The sequence below is a fragment of the Ceratosolen solmsi genome, unplaced genomic scaffold (genome assembly GCF_000503995.2).
Source record: "Ceratosolen solmsi marchali unplaced genomic scaffold, CerSol_1.0 scaffold56, whole genome shotgun sequence".
In the NCBI taxonomy this organism is placed as follows: Eukaryota; Metazoa; Arthropoda; class Insecta; order Hymenoptera; family Agaonidae; genus Ceratosolen; species Ceratosolen solmsi.
In genome coordinates this window covers 1,995,849-2,023,425 of record NW_011948425.1, presented here as the reverse complement: position 1 = coordinate 2,023,425, position 27,577 = coordinate 1,995,849, and the positions used below count along the sequence as shown (strand labels likewise).

At 43.3% G+C, this 27,577-nt stretch overlaps 2 protein-coding genes across 2 annotated transcripts in view; one reads left to right on the top strand and one right to left on the bottom strand.

The window, feature by feature from the left end:
• Nucleotides 1–9,117: 9,117 nt before the first annotated feature.
• LOC105362802 (homeobox protein abdominal-A homolog) overlaps nt 9,118–27,577 on the bottom strand; it is a 103,798-nt gene continuing 85,338 nt past the window's right edge. Inside the window, exon 3 of the mRNA XM_011500292.1 lies at nt 9,118–9,714. The gene's annotated coding sequence lies outside the window, so the exon portion shown is untranslated. The remainder of the gene's footprint in view (nt 9,715–27,577) is intronic.
• Nucleotides 9,563–10,442, top strand: LOC105363005 (extensin-1-like). The gene is made up of 2 exons (XM_011500575.1): nt 9,563–9,586; nt 9,672–10,442. The coding sequence occupies exons 1-2, from the start codon at nt 9,563–9,565 to the stop codon at nt 10,440–10,442; spliced, it is 795 nt and encodes a 264-aa protein (XP_011498877.1).

Below are 27,577 nucleotides of genomic sequence, written 5' to 3'. Positions count from 1 at the left end.
CACGGAATAAAAGAATTGCGCCAACGAAGGAGTCGGAGAAATCAGGGAATGCGCGACGAGAGTAGATTCACAGTTCTGAAAAGACCCGAGAAGTCCACGTCGCGTTTTTTCCGAAAATCCCGCAAATTCCAAGCGGCTATTGCACACAATTGAGACTAAATTACTTAAGAGAGCGAGGCTGAAAAGTCCAACGGGAAGAGCCTTTAATTTAGAAGATTTGCTGCTATCTCATCCTTCATACGACTGCAATACCGTAAAATGTGACATGAAGCATATTACTCTTCCAAATGGATTTTACCGCGACACTTTAGCCGTCCTTTAATTACGAAATCAATGATATGACCTTTCGTAAAATTCTTTGACGTATCCATTTTATCGCCAATACACATCACCAACTACTTTCCCAAACACCCGATCATACACGCACGCACGCACGACAATGCTTCGTTAGAAATTCGAAGGGTGCAGTTGGCAATCGCTGCTCGGCTACGAGTTCGCCAATGAGCCGTTCAAAAGGAAAGTTTCAGACCCCTGCGCGATCGCTCACCTCCTCGTTTACGGCCGAGTCGACCGCGATTTCTTCGCTACTCTATACGCGTTGCGGGGGTCTTGCATCACGATTGATCGCAATGACGCCCAACTGGCCTCACGATGCGATAAGTCACCGATTAAACGCATTTACGTGCAAGTGCCGGTCATCACGGGAGGATCGGTCGCGGCATTAAGTGATGGTCAATTAGAGCTATCGCGTCCTTTGTCGAGGCTCCCGATAAGATTTTTATACGGATGAAGCGCCTGTTGGTCGTACGCTGCCGAATATTGGAATATCCAAGCTTTAAATAGGCTTCCCCGAGATTGATTTAATTCTCCGGTATGCCCCGTCTGGCTGCTAAATGAGATAAGGGGCCAGCCAATGGGAGAGGCTCTTGGGAGCCGAGATTGTTAATTATTGAAGGAATAGCTGCGTTGTCTTGAAAAGTTTGAACGTAATGGAGAGCCGTTTGTTAATTGTTGTAGCTTGCGTTAACCTAACATTTCCTATTTAGTTGATTATTTTTGATAATTGGGCGAACGGTTTTATTACCGCTACGCGCTCCTTCCTGTCCCATTCGCTAGATGGATAATATTGCGGACAATATAAATTCGTAAAATAATTCATTGGATTTTCATTGAGGTTGTATTAAAAATTGATTGCAGCCTATTTAATGAGTGCACAATGAATTATTTTATTAATATTAACCATTATGAATAGCTTTATTATTATTTATGAACTATTGCTCGGATATTCGAAGTAATTTGAAGTTATGCAAAATATCTGCAAATTTTAACGGAGTTGGCTGCGTGTAATGTTACTTCGGAAGTACAAACTTGTGCAAATACTTACGGCGCTTGCATAATTATTAATTTGATAAAGGGTAAAAAGGCCGAGAGGAGCAAAGCGCGGACGGAATAAAAACGAATAATTATAAATTTCGAATGTTTGGCAAAAGTGCTTGGATGAAGATTACAAGAGCGAAAAAATCCAAATAAATACGATCGTGCGTGAAGAGAGAGAGAGAGAGAGAGAGAGAGAGAGAGATTATTAAAACACAATCATATAAAGGCAGAGTGCACCATGAACATATTTATGATCTTGTAGTATCCTCCGCATTTGAATCTTTAGCGAAAGCCAGCTTGTTGCAAGCTTTTCTCATTACGTATTCAACTAATGAGCTAATATACGAAAATATATCTATCTATATTATGAATTATTCGAGCACGTTCCTCGTATCTTAAATCACAATGCCAAGAGAGTTGTGCAACATCAACTAATCGATATTGAGCAGCCGAATGATAATCCCATTTTTCTTTCGAACGATATTCCGTTGCGCACCATAATAGACACGTGCTTACATTCCCAATTGACCTCCATAGTTAATAGAAAAATTAATTGGCCGGCTTTATTACTAAATGCGCAAGTTCGCCGAATAAAACGCGCTTAGAATGTTTGATAAGCAGCAGTCGATAAGCGGCAAATTCGTATACAATAATAAAGCGCAATCGATAACAAGACTAATTTCGAGAGCTTATCTCGTTATTTCTTGGAGAGGAAAATCTACGGATGTAAGAAGAAGAGTCGATACGTAAATGAAAAAGGAAAGCAAGCTGGCTACGTAACGAACGAAATTTTCCACAAGGATGCATTTGCGCGTCGGAAGAGTAGGGGCAAGTTAATTGAAAAAATTAATTAAAGACATTTCCCTCGCTTCACGGTCCGCATAAATCTATATATATATATATATATATATATATATGTATGTATATATATGTATGTATATTTACACGCGCGTGTGGGTACAGGCATATATATAGACGTAGCTTGCCTATTCTATGGACTTCAAAGGAAAAGCTGTCGGACTAAGATGAAGAGAATAAGAAAAAAACAAAAAGCATGATGGCGCGTGGCGGGTGAATTTATGAGATCAGCAGCCTCTTGCGCGAGTATTCAACGTGGATGAGATACCGGGGCCAGACACCTACACAAGCTCTAAGAGACTTATACTCGGATTCAATTACCGCAATGTCTGCGAAGCACGCCATTCCCACACCCTTCGCACCCCCCCTCCCCCCTTCACACACACGCGCGCACACACTCCAACGCGTTACAGCGCCATGCTTATCCAGACTCTCGGCATAACCGGAGCGAGCCGCTAGGAACTTTTGGAGTTCGCGGCATCTTCCATCTCCTCAAGAACGAACAGGTGCTCCGGTATCTGCTGTAAATTGCACCCCTGTAATCCAAAGTAAAGCGCTCGTTTTATCCGCGCCAGGACGAGATGAATACCCGTTACGTCTTCCATTTCCTGTCCCATCGACCCTGGCAAAGCCAACCCCTCCAATTCCCCCTCATCGCCACCACCAACACCCCACCACAACTCTCCAGGGCTAAAACATATGTATCCTTCCAGCAGCAGTCTCCGTTCCACCTACAACATCGCCAGCACCAACTCCCCCTCCCCCGCCCGAGTTACCCCGCGAGTCGTCGTCCTTCACTGCTCCGAGGGTCGTCCCGGATACTCATCCTCACAACTCTCCGCTCCAGGGATAAAAGATTCGAGACTATTCAATAGGAATGGAAGGGCGATCTATTTGCCGTGCGGGTATTTATATTAATGGTTAACAATATTTTTGACTGCCAGTTTGGTATCATGGAGGGGTTGGCGCTTCAGGTGAAACGGGGAATGCAGCGAGCACACGGCCCAATAAGTTTTACGTTCCTTTCCTTCTTCTGTCAAAGAAAACGATAGTGCGCCCCCGTTATTATATTGCGCGACTATGACTTTTACTTAAGAGCGCCGAGGGGACGGGCAAGGAGCGCGAGTGAATTGCTGGGTGAGGGTAGCTTGGCTCGGTTGGTTTATCTTAATAGTCGTTCAAACAATAATTAATAAACGATCGAGCGAGCAATTCCAATGGAAATAGTTGGCAAACAATCAATGACAATGTTCCCGAGTAATTGAATTCGCGTGGATAATTACCGTCTACGTCATGTCATACGTCCTTATCATATGACAGCCAATGTTAGGAATGATAATCAGCGTCTAGTTGCTTACGACGATATGAGAATTGTACTTGCTATCGCGTATCGATCGCTTGACATTATATTTAAGAATAAATAGATCGTCGAGGTATTATTATAGGAAAAGCTCGGTAGTTATGAAGCTTTTTAAAATGTAACGATACGTAAGCGCGTTTCTCATGAAGTTTTGAAGTACGAATTCGGTGCGCTACCTACATTCGAAATGAAGTTTTCATTGCGCGAATATAACTTTTCTTTCTCGGTTCAGCCGTCGGTGTACTATTTCGATTTCCTGTTCAATCGCAGGTACATAATTCATCGAGCGCGCAGCATTGTTGGTGGCTTCATTAATACAAATGGCGTCTGCTGAATTCCTATCGAGCTTATCCTCCACTCCCCCCCCCATCCCTCCCTCCCTCCCTCCCTCACCCTTCCACGTATACAGCGTGCGAGCAAGAGAAAAATTACCCACGTGCTGGTATAGAAACTGGCGAGTGGCGGGGGGTGAATGAGAGAGGGAGAGAGAGAGAGAGAGAGAGAGAGAGAGAGCACATAAGGCAAACAGGAACAACACGTATGTGACCAGACGCGTATTCCACCATGCATCCCTTGGATTCAGTCAAGCATCCCCTTAGTCTTTTTCTCTAGTTCTCTCGTCCCTTACGCTCCGTTGTAAAGAGAGCGATGCGATTGGGGTAGGGCGACGTGGCGGGGGAGAGGGTGGAAGGAAGCGCTCGTATGCGCAGAGAGAAAGAATGGCCGGACATATTTTTCCCGTCCTTCTCGACTTTCATAAGAACGTCCTTCCGCAATAACATATTAATATCCCGAGATACGAAGATAGAAAAAAGACAGCTCTAGAGACTTATGGATATGGAGGCTCTTGAGCTTCCGATCGAGGATCAACTTGCGTCATAGTATCGGTCGTTATCGCTCGTAAGCCAAAGACTCGAGCGATTGCGACGAGAAGTATATTTTGTTGTGATTTTAAGAGTCGTAAAGAGAACGTCGCACGTATTGTCCATGTCGGACAGTCGCGTTTTATAGGTACGCCGAGCGAATGTCGAGGTCGGGGGTTAAAATTGATATTGTCGCTCGAAGCGAGACAACGCGTGAAATGGACGATTTCTCACCCCATAAAAGCGAACTGATATTTTGGAGAAATAAAAAGCACGGCAACTCAATCGACTAGATTGTATTGATGGTTATTATTATTACGATGTTGATGAAATTTTCTTCAATCGTGCGTTACTATGCGATCAATCGTATGTTATATCAAGCTCTCTCTCTCTCTCTCTCTCTCTCTCTCTCTCTCTCTCATCTAAAGCATATTTGATATTTATTGAAATGCTCATACTATTCTATGGTAATGCATTGGTCAAGGATTCGGATTTATCATTCTCATCTTTTCTTTCTTTTTTTGAATTGTATATGATAATTGCGACGCACTTTTTCTAATATTGTTAATGTTTCTTAAGGAATACACGAATTTCATAAATTTCGTGCAATTTTCGAAACGATATTCAATTATACTGGAGAAATAATACATATACGATATTTATTCAGACTATATACTGCGCCTATTATCTTTTTTATTATTAGATTATATAATGAAAATTCAACGAAGCAAAAATGAAGATTATTAGATAATTAAAGACTCCGCGTAGTCTTATTTACGTTGAAGAAAAATTCTATTATAATTATCGTTCATAATATATATATATATACTTAGCACTTATAATTACATGAAAAACATGGATATTCCGAACATCGTATGTTATCGGTATCAAAAACATTGGTCCAATTAATTATGGAAGCAGCGTAGATGTATTGAATTCCCAAGTCTTTGAAAGAAAACAAAATAATTAATGAATTCTTTTGTATTGCCAAATGTTCTTAATTACCATAAAATTATTATAGAAACGCGTATACTTTAGAAGATTTGGATGTATTTAAATGTCAGGCCAAGTCATTTAGTTGCAAGATCCATAATAAACGTAGGAGCGACCGATTTCAGAATATTCATTACGCAATTCTTGAAATTAGCAATCAGCCACTCTCCTGGATTATTATCATTAAAGGGATTGTGCATATGTGCTTTGAGTTATTAACAATTAAATATTCAACCGGATGAAATAAAGGAGCACGGTAGCTTTAAAACAAAAGATTCGATCATTTTTCAAGCATAATAATAATTATTATCAACAGTTACATTCCGTGCAAAGTTTAAATTAAGTGTATAAGACATGAATATTTCTGCTCGCCCAAAAGTCGTTATTTCCCAGTTTTCAAGAAGGGTTGTTAATCCTACGTTATACAACACGCTCTCTCTCTCTCTCTCTCTCTCTCTCTCTCTGTCTGTCTCTTTCACACAGACGCGCGAGCATGTGCACCACTCGCCTCCCTGCCCCCTCAGCGACTCTCTCGTTGTGTGTGGTGTTTTTCCTGCGTGGGATGAAACGCGCAAAGAGAAACGAGAGAGCGAGCGAGTAGGAAAGGATCAAGAACTTCCTCGACACGGCCATATCTCAAGTGGCGAGGCGTGTTTTAGAATAATGCGGCGCACGGCTGTGGTGTCCCAAGTTTTTGATGAGAAACAGAAGTTTATCCGCGAAAGAGTTGGTGCTCCTCTCGGGAATCCCTTAGCTCACCTTCGACTAGTTGTGTGGCTCTCGTCGTAGCTCGCCGTAACTTTTCCAAGTCCGGCGACTCCTGCACCCGGACAATACTCCAAAGCCCTATTCAGAAGCGATTCTCGTTCGTGTGTTCAATGTAAAAGAAGAGGATAGGATAAATGCGCCGAGCGGCAAACGCGAGCAATAAATTAACGCAATAGCGTTTTGCAAGCGCGAGCCCGAGGCCCATTCGTCATATTCGCTTCGCAAGTTCTCTTGCAAAATAAAGGGAAATAATTATAATAAGCGCATGCGTACTAATACTAAAATAAAAATACGTGAAAATAACTGGATCGTGGGATAGGAGGAATGTCAAAAGGTGCATCTGCCACGGCTAGGGCCGTGTGCAAAGAATAAAAGCCAATGTATTTCTGTTTTTTTTTTTTTTTTTTTTTTTTTTTTTTTTTTTTTGATGATTTTTATTCGAATCGTATTTATTCGTCTTTTTTCATTTTATAGCAATCGTATAATCGGTATAATGTTTACAATGACAAAAATCGCGGAACGGCTATCGTTCCGTAGGATAATTTTCTCCAGCGGCACATATATATATATATATATATATATATATATATATGTATGTATGTATGTATGTATACATAGACATATTTATTTTTTCTTTCTATTAAATCGGCGTGAGAAAATGAAGAAAGCAGAAAGTGTCGCGGTCCTGGCCGCATCTCGGCTTGATTATACACAAAATAATACACGTCAAATTCCTCGGATATCATCGACAAAAATCATTTATACTTGTATACGTTTACGTATAATCTCTACTATATTACAAAAAAGCGAAAAACAAAAATCAAAATTTTTCTACGACGGAATCGAACGTTTTCACACATATTTAAGAAATATAGACGAGCGATTGAAGGATTGGCGGGTTGGCAGGGAAGTAAAAAAGAAAGAAAGAAAAAAAGAATGAAAGAAAGAAAGAAAGAAAGAAGGAAAGAAAGAAAGAAAGAATGAAAGACAGAAAGAAAGAAAGAAAGTGAGTAATAATGCACGAAAGTATAATAATGAAAAGTGACGTGGAGGAAATGTAAAATCGATAACGAACGAATTATGTATGGAGAGTGAAAAGAGAAAAACACGGCTATGTTAATGTAGCGTTACGCGAGCGCGCATGCGCCATACGTGAAAATATCGCGCCTCTCCCACTCGTCGCCTAATTAATCGTATAGTACACAGAGGAGGGCACGGAAGTTTTTCGTACGGAGATCCACCAAATAAATAATTCTTAATATTACATATTCCTCTTAAGAAATACTGCAGTCACGCAAGTGTGTGTCAGTGCGACTTTTTCATTATCAGGAGCTACATCGCCTCTATCCGTTTTTGTTTCTTAGCTAAACGCTAGTCGTATACATTTTCTAACTAGAATAAAATTACTTAAACTCGGTTGTAGAGTCGAGCACTCTTTCACGCTTCACTTTCGTCATTTGCGGATGCTGTTTTGATGCTTGTTTAAGTTTTATTAGGTACTACGTAGTTTACGTACATAAGTATCATTCGTGCTCAACTGCAGCTTTCGTCCGTTGACTCTTGAGTTTACAGATCCGATTGGCTATAACCTGTCGTTCATTTTTTTTATTTTTTATTTTTTTGTTTGTTTTTTTGTTTTTCATTTTGTCTTTTTTTTTTGTTTTTTTTTGTTTTGTCTTCTAAAGCGTATGCATGCGCGAAACTTTATGTATCTGTATCTCAGCTGACTCGCGCACGATGCACGTCGAGAGAGAGAAAGAGATCGTGTTACTTTTTACTTATCTAGTTTTCTTTTATTTCTCAAAGAAGGCATTTTCGAATTAAATTGCGCAAGAACTCGTTACCCTCTTTGCAGGTACTGAGCGAATACATTGTGATATTCTAGACAATAACAATAAAAATTTCGGAACACGAAAAAATATATATATATACATACAAACGTGTATACATGCGCGCGCGCGCACATATATTTACTCATTCATTCTTCTCTCTCCCTCTTTATATACCCATATATATATATATATATATATATATATATATATATATGTATATTTTTTTTTAATTTTTTTTTTTGTTTGTTTTTTGTTCAATGATCACGATCGAAGAATGCAGCTTCACCGATGTTTCAGTTTGAAGTTGGGTATTTTACTATCAAATCTTTTTTATCTTATTTTATTTAGCAGTAATTCGGTGAAGGGGCAATTTCCTCATTCAAGATCGCGTCTAGGCAATATAATCAAAATAACAAAAATATAACATCAACAGCAGTCGTCGTGTTGTCGCTCGAAGGAACGCACGCACCGCGAGCATGTACACTTGCACTTTTATTGCGTTTAGAGCAAATACAATAATAATCGTAATAGTAATAATAATAATAATATAATGATAATGATACTACTACTAATAATAATAATAATGATAATAATAATGATAATAATAATGATAATAATAATAATAATGATAATAATGATAATAATGATAATAATAATAATAATAATAATAATAATAATAATAATAATAATAATAATGATGATGATGATAATATTCGTAAGAATCTTAATGATTAAGAGAAATGAAAATAAAACAAATTTGTACACCAAGATTCGCGCAACTATTTATAATATCATATTTAAGCCACAGCTCTCATGTCCATCTCGATTGCAGCAATATTTACGAATAATTCTAGTTTTCTTTCTAGTCTAAACGTACCTTAACATCTATGTTTGAAAAATTTTCAACTCTACTTACGTATTTTAGGTTTCATTTTATATTTCACAATGTAAAATTAAATATGCCTTCGCAAGACCGCAACCTCCTCCTCTCTAACCCCTCGATGATTTTATTTCTTAAAAAAGGAAAAGAATGGGAAGGAAAAAAAAGGATGAAAGAAGGAAAGAATGAAAGAAGGAAGGAAAGAAAGAGAGAAAGACATAAAGAAAAGAAAAAGACAAACATTGTATGCCTCTCTCGTGTAGGCGCGCGGGCACAAAGTCTCCTCTCTTTCTCTCCGTCGTTCATTTTATTTCTCACGCAGTTAGTTCACTGTGGTATACAACGCCAAGACGCTATAATTTTTCATTCGTCTACCGGCTGAATTTTTTTTCTTCTCTTGTCCAATTTTAAAATATCATCGTGAATATAAGCATCGGAATGAATTCCGGGCCCGTTCCTGCCCCATTTTTTAATGGCTTCAAACTACATTTTATGCGTTTATGGCGTAGGTCGCAACAAAAAAATAAACTGTGACAAACAAAATGTACATTTGTGAACACGTGCTTTCTGATGTGGTGTTGGAGTTGTTGGTGTGTTTCAAAAAAATCTAGTTCAAGGGCATTGGTCGAGTATGCGAGCTACGGGAGAGTCCGAGGTACTTCGTCACTCACCGGGTGCAGCATATTCCGTTCGCCGCAACCGATAAGCCGACTACTATCGACAGTTACGCACATCCATAGCTATTTGGCATTAGAGAAACGGCTGGTGCTCACTGCTACTCACCTGAAACAAAAAGAAGAGTCGGGCTCGATTACACTGTCGCTCATACTCCATCGATCCCCCCCCGCCCCCTCCGTACCACGTACCACGTACCACGTACCACGTACCACGTACCACGTACCACGTACCACGTACCACGTACCACGTACCACGTACCACGTACCACGTACCACGTACCACGTACCACGTACCACGTACCACGTACCACGTACCACGTACCACGTACCACGTACCACGTACCACGTACCACGTACCACGTACCACGTACCACGTACCACGTACCACGTACCACGTACCACGTACCACGTACCACGTACCACGTACCACGTACCACGTACCACGTACCACGTACCACGTACCACGTACCACGTACCACGTACCACGTACCACGTACCACGTACCACGTACCACGTACCACGTACCACGTACCACGTACCACGTACCACGTACCACGTACCACGTACCACGTACCACGTACCACGTACCACGTACCACGTACCACGTACCACGTACCACGTACCACGTACCACGTACCACGTACCACGTACCACGTACCACGTACCACGTACCACGTACCACGTACCACGTACCACGTACCACGTACCACGTACCACGTACCACGTACCACGTACCACGTACCACGTACCACGTACCACGTACCACGTACGCCGTCCCCCATCCACCGTCCACCGTCCACCGTCCACCGTCCACCGTCCACCGTCCACCCGTAACTATTATATTTTCTAGTATCCATAGACGCCCCGCGACTTGCCCACGACCTCGTTAACCCGACTAAATATCAATTATTATTCCGCTATGGCTACGTTTTTTCCTTGGACGCCGTGACCCACCGTCCCATCTTCCATCGCAAATCACTCGTCGTTAAACAATCAGTGCGCGCACCATCTTAATTTACGCACCCGGATGCTGGCACGTGGCCGTGACGCAATAAAGAGCCTTTCGAAAGATCTGGTCTCGCGAGGCAAAATCGATTGGCTCGCTTACGAGTGCCGCTAATTGTCGCAACGAGAAATTGAAACGAGTACGTCAGCCATGACTGCCACGCTCCCTTGTTTTCTCTTCCTTATCCCTCGAAACGCAAGGCAAATGATCGACCTTGGCGGGCAAATTGTCGGGACGATCGTCGAAAATTTTGAATTTCCGTCCTCGTACATGGGTGCACAGAGGCGGTAGGACGTCGCAATCTGCCAATAAAACAAGATCCTCTCGAGCGGGGTTGAGGGCGAGAGGATGGTCGGCAGGACTACACCGAGATGAAATATACGAGCGGGAGTATTGAACGTCGTTCGTGACAGCTTTGCGCAAAAAGGTCGAGGCACCCCGACTGGGCGCTCCCCGCAAAATACGTACGGTGTGTTGGCGTGGAGGTGGGAGGCTGAGGGGAGAATCCGGGTTGCGCGCGGCCGAGGATATGACCGGCTCGACTTCTCACGTCGCCTCATTCTAATAGGAGGACGACCGACGCACGTGTTGCCGCGCTATTTCGTCCGACCTTACACGCACGCTGCGCCACCTGCGCTCGTGTGCCTCGTCGCCCAGCAAAAACTCGAGCGCCAAAGGGGTGTGTATAGCCGAGAATATAACGGGAGACACGTCCAGGGCGCTCGCACCCTTATGCCAGAGGAACCCAGGCGTGTCCGATCTCGGGCATTCTAGCGCGCAAGAGGCCGAACTTCTTTTTCCCAGCGTCGTGCCTCTTTGCGCCGACCCTTTTATTTCGGGGAAAGGGAGCGCCCGTGGCGTAGCTGACATTGCCAAACTTATTGATTTTAAATAGGGAATTGCCTGGCTTGTGAGCCGCCTTTTTAGCCTTAGGGGGGTTGATTTTGCCTTAAAGAAGGATATTTTTTGCCACCTGCTGTCTCGACTTGATGCAGCAACTGCCCTATAATTTCCTCTCTTGGGCCCGTCATTGCGGTTCATGAACGGACCGACGACCTTCCCGTCAACGAATATCGCGTGCATCGCCTCGTTTAGAATCGCTAGCATATCTGACAGTGCTCTAAACTCAGAGAGAGAGAGAGAGAGAGAGAGAGAGAGAGAGAGAGAGAGAGAGTGTGTGTGTGTGTGTGTGTGTGTGTGTGTTGGCTTGGACGAAAAAGACAACCAAACTTTCGAATCTCGATGTATCATAGATGTATGAGATGGTCAGGTCAAGTGAGCCTTGAGAATTTATTCGTATCACTTAAAAAATATACAGCAATCGTAAAACGTCTCACTGAACGTAATCACTCGAGATTGCCGAGTGGATTTGCATGCATACGTAATGCCTCGTGTTCGTGAATCTGCAGTTGATTATTATTTACGACTGGCCATCGATAATTCAGCGGATCATGATAAGGTGAAAAGGGCCACTGGACATACGTACGCGTATGCGTACAGGTGTCTGTCTGTCTGTCTGTCTGTCTGTCTGTCTGTCTGTCTGTATGTCTGTCTGCCTCTCTCTCTCTCTCTCTCTCTCTCTCTCTCTCTGTCTGCATGTGAATCTGTTTGTGCGTGTAATTCTATCTATATTGGCATACACGTCTAAATATATATATATATATATATATATATATAAATATATTTGAATAGAAAAAGTTCCAATGGTGCTTTTATGATATCTGCGGAGTGATATTTTGCGTTAGGTTGCTCGAATCTGCTTCCTTCTTAACGGACAACGCACGGATATCTCGCCCAAGGAGGAAGTCGCTGCACTCGCCGATATCTCCGTTTTCCCTCATATTGCCGCTCGCAGCGCGCTTTTCTTCCTTTTTCATTCCGCAAAGAGTCTCTCACGTGGCCTGGTGAGCCAAACGGACCGTGACCAAATATCCTCCTGAATGCAGAAACATCGTATCTCATCCACAGAGAGAGAGAGAGAGAGAGAGAGAGAGAGAGAGAGAGAGAGAGATCGGTAGAGTGGAAAGGGACGATAGGGATGGGAAGTATAACGCGAAAAAGTTGTTTGTCCTGCGCTGCTCTCTCCTACCCGCTGAATCCGCGGGATCGAGCAAAAAGATGAGATAGAAGAGGAGACAAGATTTTGAACTCTTGGCAAACCCGCCTACGAGCTGAGCCAGACACAATTCCTTTCTCCTCACGTCCCATTCCCTCGCCCTTTCTCTCTTTGCCATGCTTTTCCTTTATTTATTCGTCTTTTCTCTTTCTCTGCTGTTCTCTTTATTTCGCTCTTTTCGCTCGTCCCTAGCCGGTGCGCGATGAAAAGCCCCCCTCCTCTCAGTCTATATACCCAGAGATGCAGCGACTATGTACCAACGATGTTAGGCGATTGCGAGTTCATACGCCACTCTCGACTATTATATTGCTCGTCCATTGTGCGTTGTCGTCGTTGTCGTTGTCGTTGTCGTCGTCGTCGTCGTCGTCGTAGTCGTCGTCGTCGTCGTCGTCGTCGTCGTCATCGTCGTCGTTGTCCTATCAGCGAATATGCTTTTTCTTTCTTTTCTTTTTATTTTTCGTTTTGTTAAAGTTTCCATGCGCAAGCATCAACGAAAGAGTATAGAGGAGTAAGTTCATCGTCGACTAGGTTTTCATCTAATGAATTCTTTCTGCGAGCAACTTTAGAGTAAACTTTTCCAAATTTACGTCCTCCTTTCCACGATTCTCTTATGCCAAGTATCAAATAAATTCCTTTTATATCCCTATGAATTCTATTAAAAATTATGAATATTTTTGTGTGTACAATGCCTTGTTTATTACGTTTTTATCGTCTCGAAAATGGCAAATTTTTTTTTTCTTTTGTTCATAGAAAAAGACATTTCTCAGCATAACCTTCCTGTTTGTAATGGCAACGGTAAACGTAAATTCCACGACATTATTAACCATTATTTTTCAAAATATCCTTAATTCAATTATCATACAATTATCATTATTATTCGCGATGTAGCCGATACTGCAACGTTATGGTAATGATAATTTTACCGTCAAAGAAAGATGGTAAATACTGCATTTTGAAACTGCTGGATTTTCTCAAATTCTGGCAGTCTCCTCTTCACGCCATTTAAAATGCGAGAAAAAGATCAATCGCAACGAACTTCTCAGAGTTCTACATTTAAGGATGTAGTTCTCTGTCTTGCTTTTGGGGTGGTGAGGAAAATGGCTTCGCAGCTGCCAAAGCCGTTGCAAGCGGAAACGTCTGTATAAACAAATATCCGGTGATATACATCCAGCCAATTAAAGATGAGAGGGCCAAAGGTCGCGTCTATTTACGCGACGCTATTTGTCTAAGAAGCCACGCCTCGCCCCTGTCATTTTCGCAACGAAAGTTTGCATTTGGCCTGAAAGAACGCGGTGACGAATTTTCGCGTCTTCCTCGGCGATCGTAGACGCGCACGCCCGCACACGTACACGCGCACGTTCACGCATATATGCGTTCTTCCCCGTTTCGCATTTATCAGGCTTTTCAAAGGAGCTCGGACTTTTTAAGCCGCCATAAATTTTCCGACGGCGAGCTTGCGAGAAGCCGAACCGACGTCGCTTTAATGACATTTGAAGATCGAAACGGGTGAGAGATCTGAGAAATCTGCGGAAAAGTGTCGCCCAACCCGTCGCATCGCTTCCTTTCAATTCCACAGCAATAACTTTGGATTTTGCCGCAGCGTATTTTCTTTACCTTCAGGCGTGGCCTCCCTATACTACCATACTTTTTTCGGCAATCGTAATGGGTGTGACGATAGAAGGAAAAGAAACAACAATTTATTTATAATGATTTCTTAAAATTTGCGCCAATTTTTCATGAGAATACTTTGGAGAATTTATTTGCTCATTTAATAAGGAATTTAAATTATTTTAGCCACTGGTGTTTATTTAAATTTTGATTAAGTGTAAATGTGTGATATATTTACAAGCCATGTCATTCTATTGCCTATAATTTTCATTTCAATTTCATTCAATAAAAAAGTAATTGCATTTTATAATACCAGTTGTCGTTATATTTTTCTATGTAGTTATTTAGTTGCCTCACCAAATCAATGGATGGTAACATTAGAATTCTAATTAATCATGCGTATGAGTATTTAATTACATCACTAGATGCTTTCAAAATCACATATTTATACAATTTTTAATTTAATTAAATAATGAAACTCAATGGCCAATTAATCATGTTATCCGTGTCTTATTCCAAAAAATACTTCAATATATTCACATCAATACTGGATTGTAACATTAATCAAGATGATCAAATACTAGTCGAATACATCTTCGTATCTATAATGTAATTTAATGGAAATTATATTGATCTTTGAGATATGAACATTAATTTAATAATAAAAATTTGCCCTTTGTTTACGCACAATCATTTGTTATCTGCGTCTTATAAGAAGGAAAGAAAATAAGAAGAAAGAAAAGCTCTTTATATTCACGATAATATGCACACTTTATAATATTTATTGACTTGTGTTCATTTTACATCCAAAGTAGTTGAAAATTCTACTAAAATTTGAATCTTCGATATAATAAACGGTTATTAGCCTCGTTGTGATCAGATCGTTAGTAAACCAAATAGGGGAGAAAGAAATTTTTTTTAAACAATGTAGAAATTAAGTATAAAACACGCGCTTCTTGCGACTACAATGGGCAGAATAAAAAGCACAAGGTATTTCACCAGAAAGGTAAATGGCAATTCAAATATTTACGAAAATGCCAGGAAGGCTAATTCAGTCATGTAATTCATGTACATTGTTTACATGCGCTCGCATAAAAATCGAGATAGCAGAGGGCGTACGCGAAAGTTTTCGAGAATGGGGGAGAGATAATTCGCGAAATCGACGGTACACGGAAACTGCATGGCGTTGAGGCACGTGAGCTTGTGGAAAGCTCAACTAGCGAAACGAGGGTCGGAGAAAGAAAGAAATAGGCCTCGACAAGTTCGTGCAGTTGGAAAAGCAGTAGCCGAACAGTTTGATAGAGAGAGAGAAAGAGAGAGAGAGAGAGAGAGAGAGAGAGAGAGAGTGTGTGTGAGCACGAGTTTGGGCGGCGTTGGGATGTGGGGGGGGGGGGGGGGGGGGGGGGGGGGGGGAGTTGTGCGTTAAAGACAAGGGAGTAAGTACAGGGCCGAGTTAAAGGATGGCAAGTGAAGAAGAAGCGAGATCGAGAGATGAGAGGAACGGTTATTATCTATCGCTCTCGTTACCACAGGTTGCTCGTAAAACGGCCCGGCCACCACCTCCAGGGGATGGGGCAGCGGGGCAAACGCGTGTGCGCGAGTAAGAGAGCGTCGACGAGAGCAATGCACGGATAGAGAGAAGAGCGAGAGAGAAGCCGTAACTACACCCGGGCCGAACCCCGGACATTACAGTGCCGAGTGCGAATGGACGGCCGCGTCGAGGGTGCCGTTTCGGAGAAAACCTCGGCCCCGCGCTCCATATACCTCTATTACCTCGACTACGACTTTTCTGATCATATGTGCTAGTGGCAATTCCAATAGATGAACGCGTCTTTTGTTTTGCTCGGCTTTTATTTGAAGCCTCGGCTTTTTAAGTGCCGCGTGGGTCACTTTATTGTTTTATGGCGTTATTGACGTGTCGCGCTTGGCCGATTTAAGCGGAAAGTGGATGTGTGGGGAGGGAGATGAGGGTGAGCCAGTGAGGGATAGTAGAGCCTTGCGAATTGGTTGAAGCCACGCCATGAAAGAGTGCAATTAAACTTTTACATTAAGCGAATCTGATTCATCGCCAATATATTGTTTATGATGTGTGCGTGTGTGTTCGAGCGCGCGCGTGCGCATACATAGACAGATATGAATAAATTAGACTATAAATTAGGTGCGATTATTTTATGCTGGCGTTGCACGTTTATTAACGAAAGTGCGTTAATGATGAAATATATTATTTGAGAATATTCCGATTTAATGGATATAGTAACATTGGTCAGAAAGTTCGAAACAGTTTCGGTATGTAACGAAAAGCTCACTTTAGAGGAAAAGTAGTATGAAATTTCTGCTTGACAAATATTCAAAAGCTTTGGCAGGAGGGGGGAGGGGGATGTGATAACGAAGCATCCTTAATGATTGTGGTGGGAGAATGGTTTGGAGAAGATTACACGCCATTATGAGAAAAGCTTTCGTTGCGAAAATGTAAGTTTGACTTGGATTCTCGACTACATGAAACGACCAGCGGTTTTGTTTGTTTTCTTCTCCCGACGTTATCACAATTTTTACATAATGAATGCAAACGTACACTTGTAACTTTGTAACTAGACAATCCCTGTATATATATATACATATATATATATATATAGAGAGAGAGAGGGGGGGGGTGAGAAAGGGGGCAGGCAATAAATATAATCGTTTTAAATGAAAAAAGGGTTTATTTAATATCCAAGAGGAATTTGAAAAAACAATCTATTTATAAGATTGAGCGTTATAAATCTTGTCTGAATGGCATATTTTTCAGTTTAATAAAATATCCTTTTAAGGTAAGAAGGAATACATTTTTGAAGTCGAGTGAAACTTATGTAATCAACATTTCAAGGAACCACTACATAATTTTAATAAAGACATTCTCGACCGTATTAAAGCTACTCGAAAAAAAAAAAAAAAAAAAAAAATGAAAAAAAGAATGAAGAAATGAGAAAAGAGAGAAAATAAAGGCGAGGAAACAGCCTCTATCCTCCCATAAATTAAGCCATCAAAAAGCCCTTCCACATGCACTAAAACATATAAATAACGCGTATCCGCGCTATAAAACAGAGAGAGCAGTTAATAATTCATCATTCGACGCATCCAATTCTCACGTTCGTCTCGAAATATTCGAAATATATATGGTTTGGTGTGCGTAGGGCACCGCCAGTCAGCCGACAACATGCCCACGCGGCCTTGTAAAGTGGCGAGGAAACTCCTCGCGCCCGATACTCCGTGACTCTTACTCCTCCCCCCCCCCTCCGCCCCCGCCGGTCGCCATCACGTGCAAACCCACTCCTCCCTCTATCTCTTTTTTAGCCATCGGCGGGATCGCGCGAATCTCGCGCGTAACCCCCGCGGGGCGAGCGCAACGCGACAGGGGGCACTACCGACGCGCCGGCATATCGCGCGCGCGCTCACACACGCATAAGCCATACGTCGCGCCAACGCACACGTGCACGGTCCGGGGTCATAAATCTCCGGGGATATAGATGGCTCTGGTGTCGCGAGCTGCACAGCACAAGCTACCCCATGCGGGATCGGAACGCCCCTCTCCCTTTTACGCTCCATGTACCCTCCTACCATTTCTCTCCCTCTGCCTCTTTATCTCGCTCAACGTACTCGGTGCATCGCAGTCCCATGACCGAATTACCGAAATACCACCTTTTTCCCCCAACGTCTGAAAAAGAGGACGATGGAGGGGGTGAGACGGGAGGCGGGCAGTCGATGCAGCCGTGACGGAGATTAATCAATCGACTGGCGCGAATGAGACGCTTTTCCGAATATAACTCGAATCTCTCGAAAGTGCAATCTAGTTTATTCAATCAAAGCGCGATGTTCGTTGTCTCTTTCTCGCTGTTGACGGCATCTCCTATTAAATCGCGCCTGGGCCTGAAATTACACCTCCGGCTGACACGAGGTGGATGGATGCTCTTATAGAGAAGATATTGCCTACACGGGCGCACGACCCTTATCGCGATCCATATTTCGCTCAGGTGTTACACCACGAGATAAAGGAAGCTCCGAAGGAAATAAGATTCCCCAGCGGCGTATGACGTATGATCCTCTTAAATCCAGCGCAGCCCTTGTCATCAAATAAAAACGACGAAGAAGTGGAAATACCGTCGTACATCATCGCCGATTGTTTAATAATTACGTCTGCCCCCGACAATGTACGTATCGACGGTATATCATCTGACCGCTGGCGCCCTACGTTCCAAGATGCGCGAGGGACATTAGGTAAATCGGTTATCGCTTGCGTGCGACCCATCAAGGAGGGATCCTGACACTAGCCGAAGGTGATGATACGAGATAATGGCTTTTTTTTTTTTTTTTTTTTTTTTTTTTTAGGAAGCTTCACACAGTCAGACTTGAACATTTTATTCCCTGTATTACGTGTATTAAATATTATTATTATTATTAAGAAGGAGAGAGAGAGAGAGAGAGAGAGAGAGAGAGAGAGAGTGCGTGTGTCCGTAAGCCGAGGATATAAGTGAAGACGAGGATTTAGGAACTGTTTCCTAGTAAGCGTGAATGCATTTATGTTAATCTTAATAGATAGTTTTAGAAGATTCAGTTCTATTGTTGAAGGGGGAAAATAGCATCGGAGCGAAGCTTTATAACGAAAGTTGAAACAATGTCGCTCCCTAGTGAACGAGCATTTTCATAAACTCGGCCATTCAAGCAGAAAATACAAATTATTCCTTTGCATGCTCTTATTAAGTCCTGTCGCTTGGCATGCTCATTAAATATTATTAGAACACACAACTACAACTTTCGAAAAAAAAACCTGCCTTCCTTATTCCCGTGATTAATCTACGGAATACTTAGCATAAATTCATAAGCTTAAGCAAATATTATTTCCAATGAACATTAATGCGACTTCTCCAATAAGTTGAATAAACAAATGTTTGTGTCGATTATTTATTTCTGCAACGCGCGCGAAGCGGCGAGAGAGGGAAAAAGAATCGAAAAACAGGCGAGCAAGATGGAATGAACACGGATGATGAATCGTCCCTGACCTCTCTCTCACTCTCCCTCTTTCTCTTCTGCTCTTACTCTTCCATCCCCTCTCCGCTTTAGTCTGCTCGCAACTCCCCCCCCCATTCCCCAATTCGCTCTTTGCCCCGCTACCCCATGACCGCGCGTCATTCCAAAGATAAAGGATGAAGTGAGAGGAGGCGGAGGGTAAACGAAGCGAAGAAATGAGATAGAGGAACAGAACTGAGAAAGCGAAGCAATAAGAGTAGAGGACACCCGGGTGTAAAAAGACGAATATCCCGGTGGCACGTCGGAGAAACGCGCTAGACCGAGTCAGGCCGCTAACTTATCTACGGATCAGGCGCCGCGCGCCTTTCTCCTCCTACTTCTCCGTCTTCTCCCCCTCCGCCTACTATGCCTTCTCGTCCTCGTGGAATCTCTCGCACGACGACGAAGACGACGACCAAGACGACGACCAAGACGACGACCAAGACGACGATGGCGACGGCAACCGCCTGGAAAAGCCGAGAATATTCTTCGTGGAAAATTCTCGGGAGGCCGCTCGAGAATAACGCGCTCGGGCTTTGATACAAAAAGGAAGAGTGGCCGCCTCGCTTCTCGAGACGAATAACCCCAAAGGTTTAATTAATTATCCTACTTTTTATTCCTGCAGGAGGCTGCACTTATTTTCATCAATGCTTTTTCAAGTGAGCTTTCCCGCCGCTACTTTTGACATGCTCCCCTTGCTGCACCATTTTTGCGATTTCCCGCGAGCTTTTTACACGCAAAAGCTCCAGGGCCAGATTCGAAAATCTCGTTTGTTTGCCACGCAGCGATTGCTACGAAGTGGATTTACATGGGAATATTCGTATTTAATGTTGAGAACGACAGAGAGGAATGAAGACTTTACGAATGATTTATATGTGCCCGCCGCTGAAAATGTTTTAGCTTTTAAAGAGGATTTGGCTTTATTTTAGGGGGACGAAAAAGCACTATGAATTATTCGCTGCGTGTTTCCTTTACTCCTTTTTTATTAGACCCTCACTATTTTTTACATTTAATTAAACATTGCGCAAAGCAATATCCTACCCACTTTTTTTTCACCAAGTTTATTTTAAGTTGAATTTTTTCCTTTATTCTTCTTCATTTTTTTTTCCTCCTATTTTTTCTCTTTTTCACTTTTTTCGACTTGCCGTCTGTGTTTCTGTTTTCGGCTTGTTCCCATTTTATATAGATTACCTCGGTTAAGGTTGCACATATTACATTTAAACTCTATAAAATGATTTTAATTTTCCTGACGTGAAATATTTTGAAATTTCCTTCAGTCGAGCTTAACGATAATTTAAGCACTGTGCCGAAATTTTTATTAATTATTCAACTATCATAATGTACGACTGTGTCAGTAATTACTTTTATCTTTTTATGGCAAAGCAATTAATGTTTAATATAAAAAATTAACATTTATATACCGTTGGTTCGATGAATAATATTTTTTTTTCAATGGAATGCCCTACAGGGTATATCTATATTTTTCAGAAATCTCTAGGTAAATATATTTTCGGGAATGGACTTGAGCGCGTCTGTTTACTCGATAAATCTCTAAGGGAGACGTATTGTTCCCCCGTCTCTCTCTCTCTCTCTCTCTCTCTCTGCCTCTCTTTGCTTCTCTGTGTACCTCTCTCCTACTCCCTCTTCCTTACTCTCCTCATTCCCCCCCATCCTTTTCCACTCGTCGCTCGTTTGTTATTTTTCGCAAACTGGCTTCACTCTACTTTGGGAAGATTTTTTCCGACGTTCATATATATATATATATATATATATATGTCATAGGTGCTGAGATTATGGGCTTGGGTGGGTAAGTGCGCTTGCGCCGGAGCTTTTAATGAAACGTGACATTTTCTTTTTAGTCGAGGATTAGAAATGTTCGGATGAGCGTGGAGAGGGGAAGTGCGTGCGTGCTTGCGTAGGGTGGAGCACTGAAGAAGTAGGAGGGGGCGGCGTCAACGGCGGCTGCAGTGGCGGCAGACACCAGACCAACAGATGGAGTAGAGAAGCAACACGGGGAAGTCTCGATCAAGGGGCGGTAGGATGGAGGAGGAGGGAAAGGGGACTGCAGAGCCAAAGCTAAGGAAGGAAGAAGAAAGTGGTAGTAGGTGGTAATTCGTCACGAAAATAAATTACTAGCTAGTGAAAAAAAGCGGCAGTTCTGCGATTGGTAGAGGTCCAAGAAGCCGAGGATCGAGCAGTCGCCGAGCAATCGCCCGGCCTCGATCGCTTCCGCTATACGAGGAAAATTTTATTTCTCCCAAGGGGTATCGAGCGAGGGCCATCGGGCAAGGCCTTTTCCGCTCGCGTTGGCGCCCTCCATCCTACGCGACAACATCTTTCGCTGGAGTCTTCATTTTGAGTGGCGCGCGCGCACGCGCGCGGGGCCTTTACGCACATGTGCCCCGTCCGGAAACAACAATTAATATGTAAAGGACGGGGGCGAAAATAAGTGGCACTGCTTACGTTACAGGCATTCCTACCCTCCCACAACTACGCGCACACAGTTTACAAATGGCACATGAATCGCGCGTACATTGCGCAGACTTTTTTTCTAGGAGCCGAATACGCTTCTCCTATTACGTCCGCTGACTGTTCACAGAAGCTCGAGGATCCGATAACAAATGCCACTTCTCCGCGCCGAGTCATTCGTTTCATCCGCCCCCTCCCCCTCATCCTGCCTCCCGCCCGACATACCAACGACCGCCATGTCCCTTTCTTCCGTTAATTTTTTTTTTAACTGATGAGGCGCCTCCTGCCTCAGGCCGAATAAGGAGCGACCTAATTGTGCGGAATTTTTGCGGAAAAGCACTTGATGCGATTACATGAATAAGCGCAAGTTTTTCAGAACTTAGGCAACGACGAGGGTGAATAATCGACAAACAAGAGGCATAAAATCCATAACGTACGAATAATTACATTTGAGAAACGATCTCCTCGGCACGGTCAGGAGCCTTTTCACGTGCCAAGGTAAAAAAAGGTAAAGCGAGGGGTCAACGTGTACGAGGCGAGCCAAGAGGCGCAATGGCAGTTCGTTAGCGCGGCCTCGACGGCGGGAGGAGAGCGCATCTCCCGTCGCCGTTCCTTTCGCTCACCTACAAACGGGGCCCGACGGGTCGCGCGTCCTCCTCGGTCACGGGTAATGGCTTTACGAGCGCCCTGGGCGATATAAAGAAAATGAAAAACAGCGCCTCGTCCTGGTCGCGTAACTAACGGCGTGCGCCTCGGCTCCTCCGCAGCCCCTCGCGAGCCTTCTTCCGTCTTTCCGTGCCGAGGGGTCCGCGACTGTTTGGCGATGTGTACACGCCCGGACCAACTCCCCGTGGAATGTATCACAATTAGCTCTTGCACCCTCTCGGGCCGCGTCTCGCGCACTAGCTTAGACGCTCTATGCTCTGACGACGGCTCGGCCTATCCTCACAGACACGGGCGCGCATACCCGCGCCACACCTCGACATAACCCAACCCCAACCCTTATATCCCTAAGTCACTGATACTTTTCCAGGAAGACTTCATTCGCTATTCACATTCTATTCACTCCCGTGATTCTAGCTTTTCACAAGGACTCCAATTGTATCGGATATTTTATATCAAAGTAGAAGTATTCCATCCATCCTCCCCCTTACCCTCTCCAGAACCCAACCCAACCCAACCCAACCCAACCCAACCCAACCCAACTCAACTCAACACTACCACACGACCTACTCCACCCCGAGAGCTCCGGGGATCTCGAGAGTAAGCCGAGAGCTTCGGGCCTCTGATTACGACGACGGAGAATCTTGCCGCCCGAGCGGAGGTCTGCGTCTAGGTACGCCAACTACCCGGGATTAACACTAATGTTTTCGTAAATTATGAACTAATTTGCCTGGCTAATGAACTGTAACTTCAATTTCGTTAGGCGCGACTCTCTGGCTCGGGTTGCGTGCTCATGATGGGTTCTCAGCAAGAGGCGATGACTCGAACGCGGCCATTGAAAGCCATTTGCGAGAAGTCTTTATTTTATTGCTATGGCGCTGAACGTCGAACATCGAGCCTCGTCGATTGCCAACCACCACCGACCTGACAAAACGTCATCGCCTACGCTCGGACTAGGTGGCGTTCCGACCCCCCCCTCTCTCTCTCTCGCTTTCTCTCTCTCTCTCTCTCTCTCTCTCTCTATCGCTCTCTCTCTCTCTCTCACTCACTCTCTTTCGCCCCCCTCACCCCACGACTAATCGAGAATAATTAAAAAGTCCGGTATAATAGCTGATAAGCGACATCATCATTTCGCCATAAATCAAGGGAGAGGGGCGCGCGCGCGATACCTTAGCGGACAGTGTAAGAGGACAGTGCATTCATTGGCTCGGCTAACGGACCCAACTTTTTGCGCGCGAAAAGCCTCTTGCGCCTCTCGAAGGCTGCGGATTAAAGTGACGAAAAAGCGGTGGCGCAACATCACGGCCACGCGATGCTGGCGGGTTTATAACTATGCCGTTGGAGCGCCGAGGCGTCGGATCTATCAATCAGGCCGGAGAAACGATTTAATGCATTGAGCCCCGGCGGTGAAAGTCACTGAGGTTAAAAAGCGCGAGCCTCGGACGGACGGACGGACGGAGATTGAACGCCTGTTAATTGCGTGTCTCGGAGTAACTTAGTAGCCGGGGCAATAAATTGAACGTGTGATATTTATTGAGTGCGTGTGAGGGGTGGGGGGTGGGAGCGGGAAAGAGAGAGAGAGAGAGTGAGAGAGAGAGAGAGAGAGAGAGAGAGAGCCCCAGCGAGATACATTAAACTTCGCGTCAGTTGGTCTCTAGGCTAAATTGTCCCGCGGGTGGTCCGACGCTGGATAAACGAGCGCGAAAATCCGAGATGTCACGAGTCGTGCGGCCCTTGTTGCCTCCGCGTTGTCCCCTATTCGTATATATGTACCTGCGAGGTCGTTTCCACATTCGCTCTTATCCTCCTCAGGCTTAATTAATCGCGTTGGAATCGCGCGCATAATGCCGTTGGTCAGTCCGCGCCTTTACCGGAGGGAGAGCTAATGATTTATCGACGCGAGTGTTGCGCCAAACCAATGTCTTTTCTGAGCCGCGAGGCCAAAAAGCCAAGGGCTCGCAGAAAATGAATGGGGAAATGCGTGAAATGATAACGGGACGCCGATACTCCTTATAATTGGAATATTAGGATTTTTGCGAAAAGGACTGATGAACGTTACACGCTGCGTGGATTTGATTATATAGTTGGAGCGAGCTGGGACAGCAGATAATACGTAACTAATGTGATAATAGGCTAGTTGGAAATATAATAGTAATGTATTACGATTCGCGTAACAACTTGAAGTATGAGTTTATAGAAGCTATAATCGAAGTCTTTTCCCGGCAATATGACCAATGGCCACGGCAACGTACTAATGCCGCGCCTATACTTTGCGATTTTCCATGAAAACAGGAGTACGCTGAAATGTACGAAACTGTAGATAATTTGTTGAATGAAGTATAATTGCGTGTATCCTCGCTACCTCACCTTGCCGCGCTACGTCACCAAGCACAATTGGCAAAATGTTTCAAATTATTTATTAGCACTCTGCGCATTATTACTTGGAGCATTCGTAACGCGAAATTTAATTAAATCATTCGCATATTCGTGGCGATCGATTGATCATATTAAAAAGACCAACCATGATCTCACGGCTTTTACTAGTACGCATTCCATGGAGTATAGTATAGTATTTTTAATTTATATTAATAATACGTGCCCTTTTCGTGTAAGAGATAACATCATTTGTGATTGACAATACTCATAGACGTAATTAAATTTAAAATCATTGCACTGGTGCTAGACACGTAGACACGAAAAATTTGGGATGTGTGAATGACGATATTAATAGATTTGATAAAAAATGAATATATATATATATATATATATATATATATAGAAATGGTAGGAAAACGCCAAAATATAAATGTCTTTTTAATGAATTGACGGACGAATAAGCCGAGATGAATGAGAACACAAGAAAAAGAAGAATAAGATGTTGGAAAAGAAGAAGATGAAAAAGAGAAAGATAATGAAGAAGCAGAAGAAGAAGAAGAAGATGAGGATGATTATGATGATGATGATGATGATGATGATGATGATGATGATGATGATGATACATTGGGAAAGAAAAAGACGGTTTATCGAAGTATCGCCTTTCCTAAATAGGAATATTAAGTGGTTAGGAGAAAAAGATAATTTGGCAACGTCGCAACAACCATCGTTCATTCTCTCTTTCTCTCATTGCTCTCTCCTAAAATGGCTGGGTGGACCAGAGGTTAGGGGGAGGGAAGATTATAAAGAGGGCGAGATACGAGATGCTCGAAAATGCTGCCGTTACAGAGTGGAGCGGAGTCAGAACGAGAGATGTTAGAAACATTCACATACAATCGTGTTTGCTAGGCAGCTTATAATCCCTGACTAGTCGAGGAGAGCCTACAGAAGAAATGAAAAAAAAATTGGAGAGGGGAGGGCGAGGACGCGAGTGAGACAGAAAGAGAGAGAGAGAGAGAGAGAGAGAGAGAGAGAGAGAGAACGACAGAGGGAAGGAATAGCCCAAGACTCTTATGCTCAAAGACTTGTATCTTTTCTTGTTCTTCTGACCGCCTCCTCCCCTCTACGGCCGCTGGCTCATCTCGTCGCGCGCACTAGTATGGGAGAAAACGAACACGGTGGAGACGACTACGCGAGCATGTTACACACACTATATTATATGCGAGAGCCGTCTCTCTTTCTCTTTTCACTCGTGTTTTTGTCCCCTCGCTTTTTTCACTCCCTCCTACGCGTTTTATCCGTCGCTTCTATCCCTCCCCCCTCACCGCACCGCGCCGCGCTTCCCCCGCCCACCGCCCGGCCATTGCCGCCCCTGCTCGCTCCCTTTTCGCTGTCTCGCTCTAGGCGAACTCTCGTCGCTGCACGAAGTTCTCCGAGCATTCTGAGAGTTTTTAGAGTGCGGTCCCTCATTGTTGTGTAAATGCGAACCAATGGCGCCGCTAGACAGGACCGCGTTCCCAATTTCTTTCTCTCTCTCTCTCTGTCTCTCTCTCTCTCTCTCTGTTGCTAGCTCGCTTACCCGCCCGCATTATCCCTGACTTTTTTCTTTTACTGTGTGACTCGCTTTTAAATGCTAATATGATCGTGCGAAAACCAGATTTTAGGAATTTCGTTTGACTCCCGATAGTCCGTACTATGGCTTTTTCCATACGCGAGTCTGCCAAGACATTTTTGCGAAAGCATACACGCATTGAGATTCGCGAAATACATGCGGAAGTCAAATGGCTTATGTCGTCTCCATTGCCAAGGATTTCCTAAATGTCTCTTTTATATATTTCTCCAGAGGCGGTTGAAAGAATTTGAGCGATGTAGATTCCTAGGATCTTTTCTCAGTTTTAATACAAGCACAAACACTGTTTAAAGCCTTATGTTTCTATTATCATTTTATCAACTTTAGTACCAATTTATCATACAATAAGAAAAATATAATTTAAAAATTATACTATTACGTTATCTGCATGGTAGGTCTGTCTTAAGTGTCTTACGAAGCACATAAGTCAGAGTATCAAGATTTTTTCAAGACATTCGCTATTATTATTACGTAGGCATGAATAAACGGTCATATTGATCGATGGAATTTTCTTTTTAAATGCTATAGCATTATTGGATTGAATATTCGTCGATTAATGGTGAGAGAGGATAGAAATCAACAATTCATAGTGAAACTTAAAATTGAATATGGAAAATTTCAATGACACGTTTAATGCTGATAGAGAGTGCTCTATTTGATCGAAGACTTTCTCATTATCGTTGTTATAATGCACATTATAACGATAAAATACTAATCGATTTTCTTTACTAAAGTCGTGCACACAATTAATTGTTTGCTACTAACAGCATCACGGTTCATGCCATCTTACCTATAAATATATTCGTACATCGGAACGATGCTTTTTCATTATCGCTGATAAAACTTATGGATATCTGTAATAACCGGCTAAACATAAAAAATATTTATGTTAAGTAAACAGAAGGTGGCTCCGCGCGCAAAATATATAAGACTTGGGATGAAGCTTAAGGCGAGTTTACAAGCGAGAAATGATTTAACGAGACAATTCCTAAGAGCGCAATCTATCGGACGATCGCTTAACTCGGAAGCCTCCCCACTCCCGAGTCCCGGCGCAGGAATGC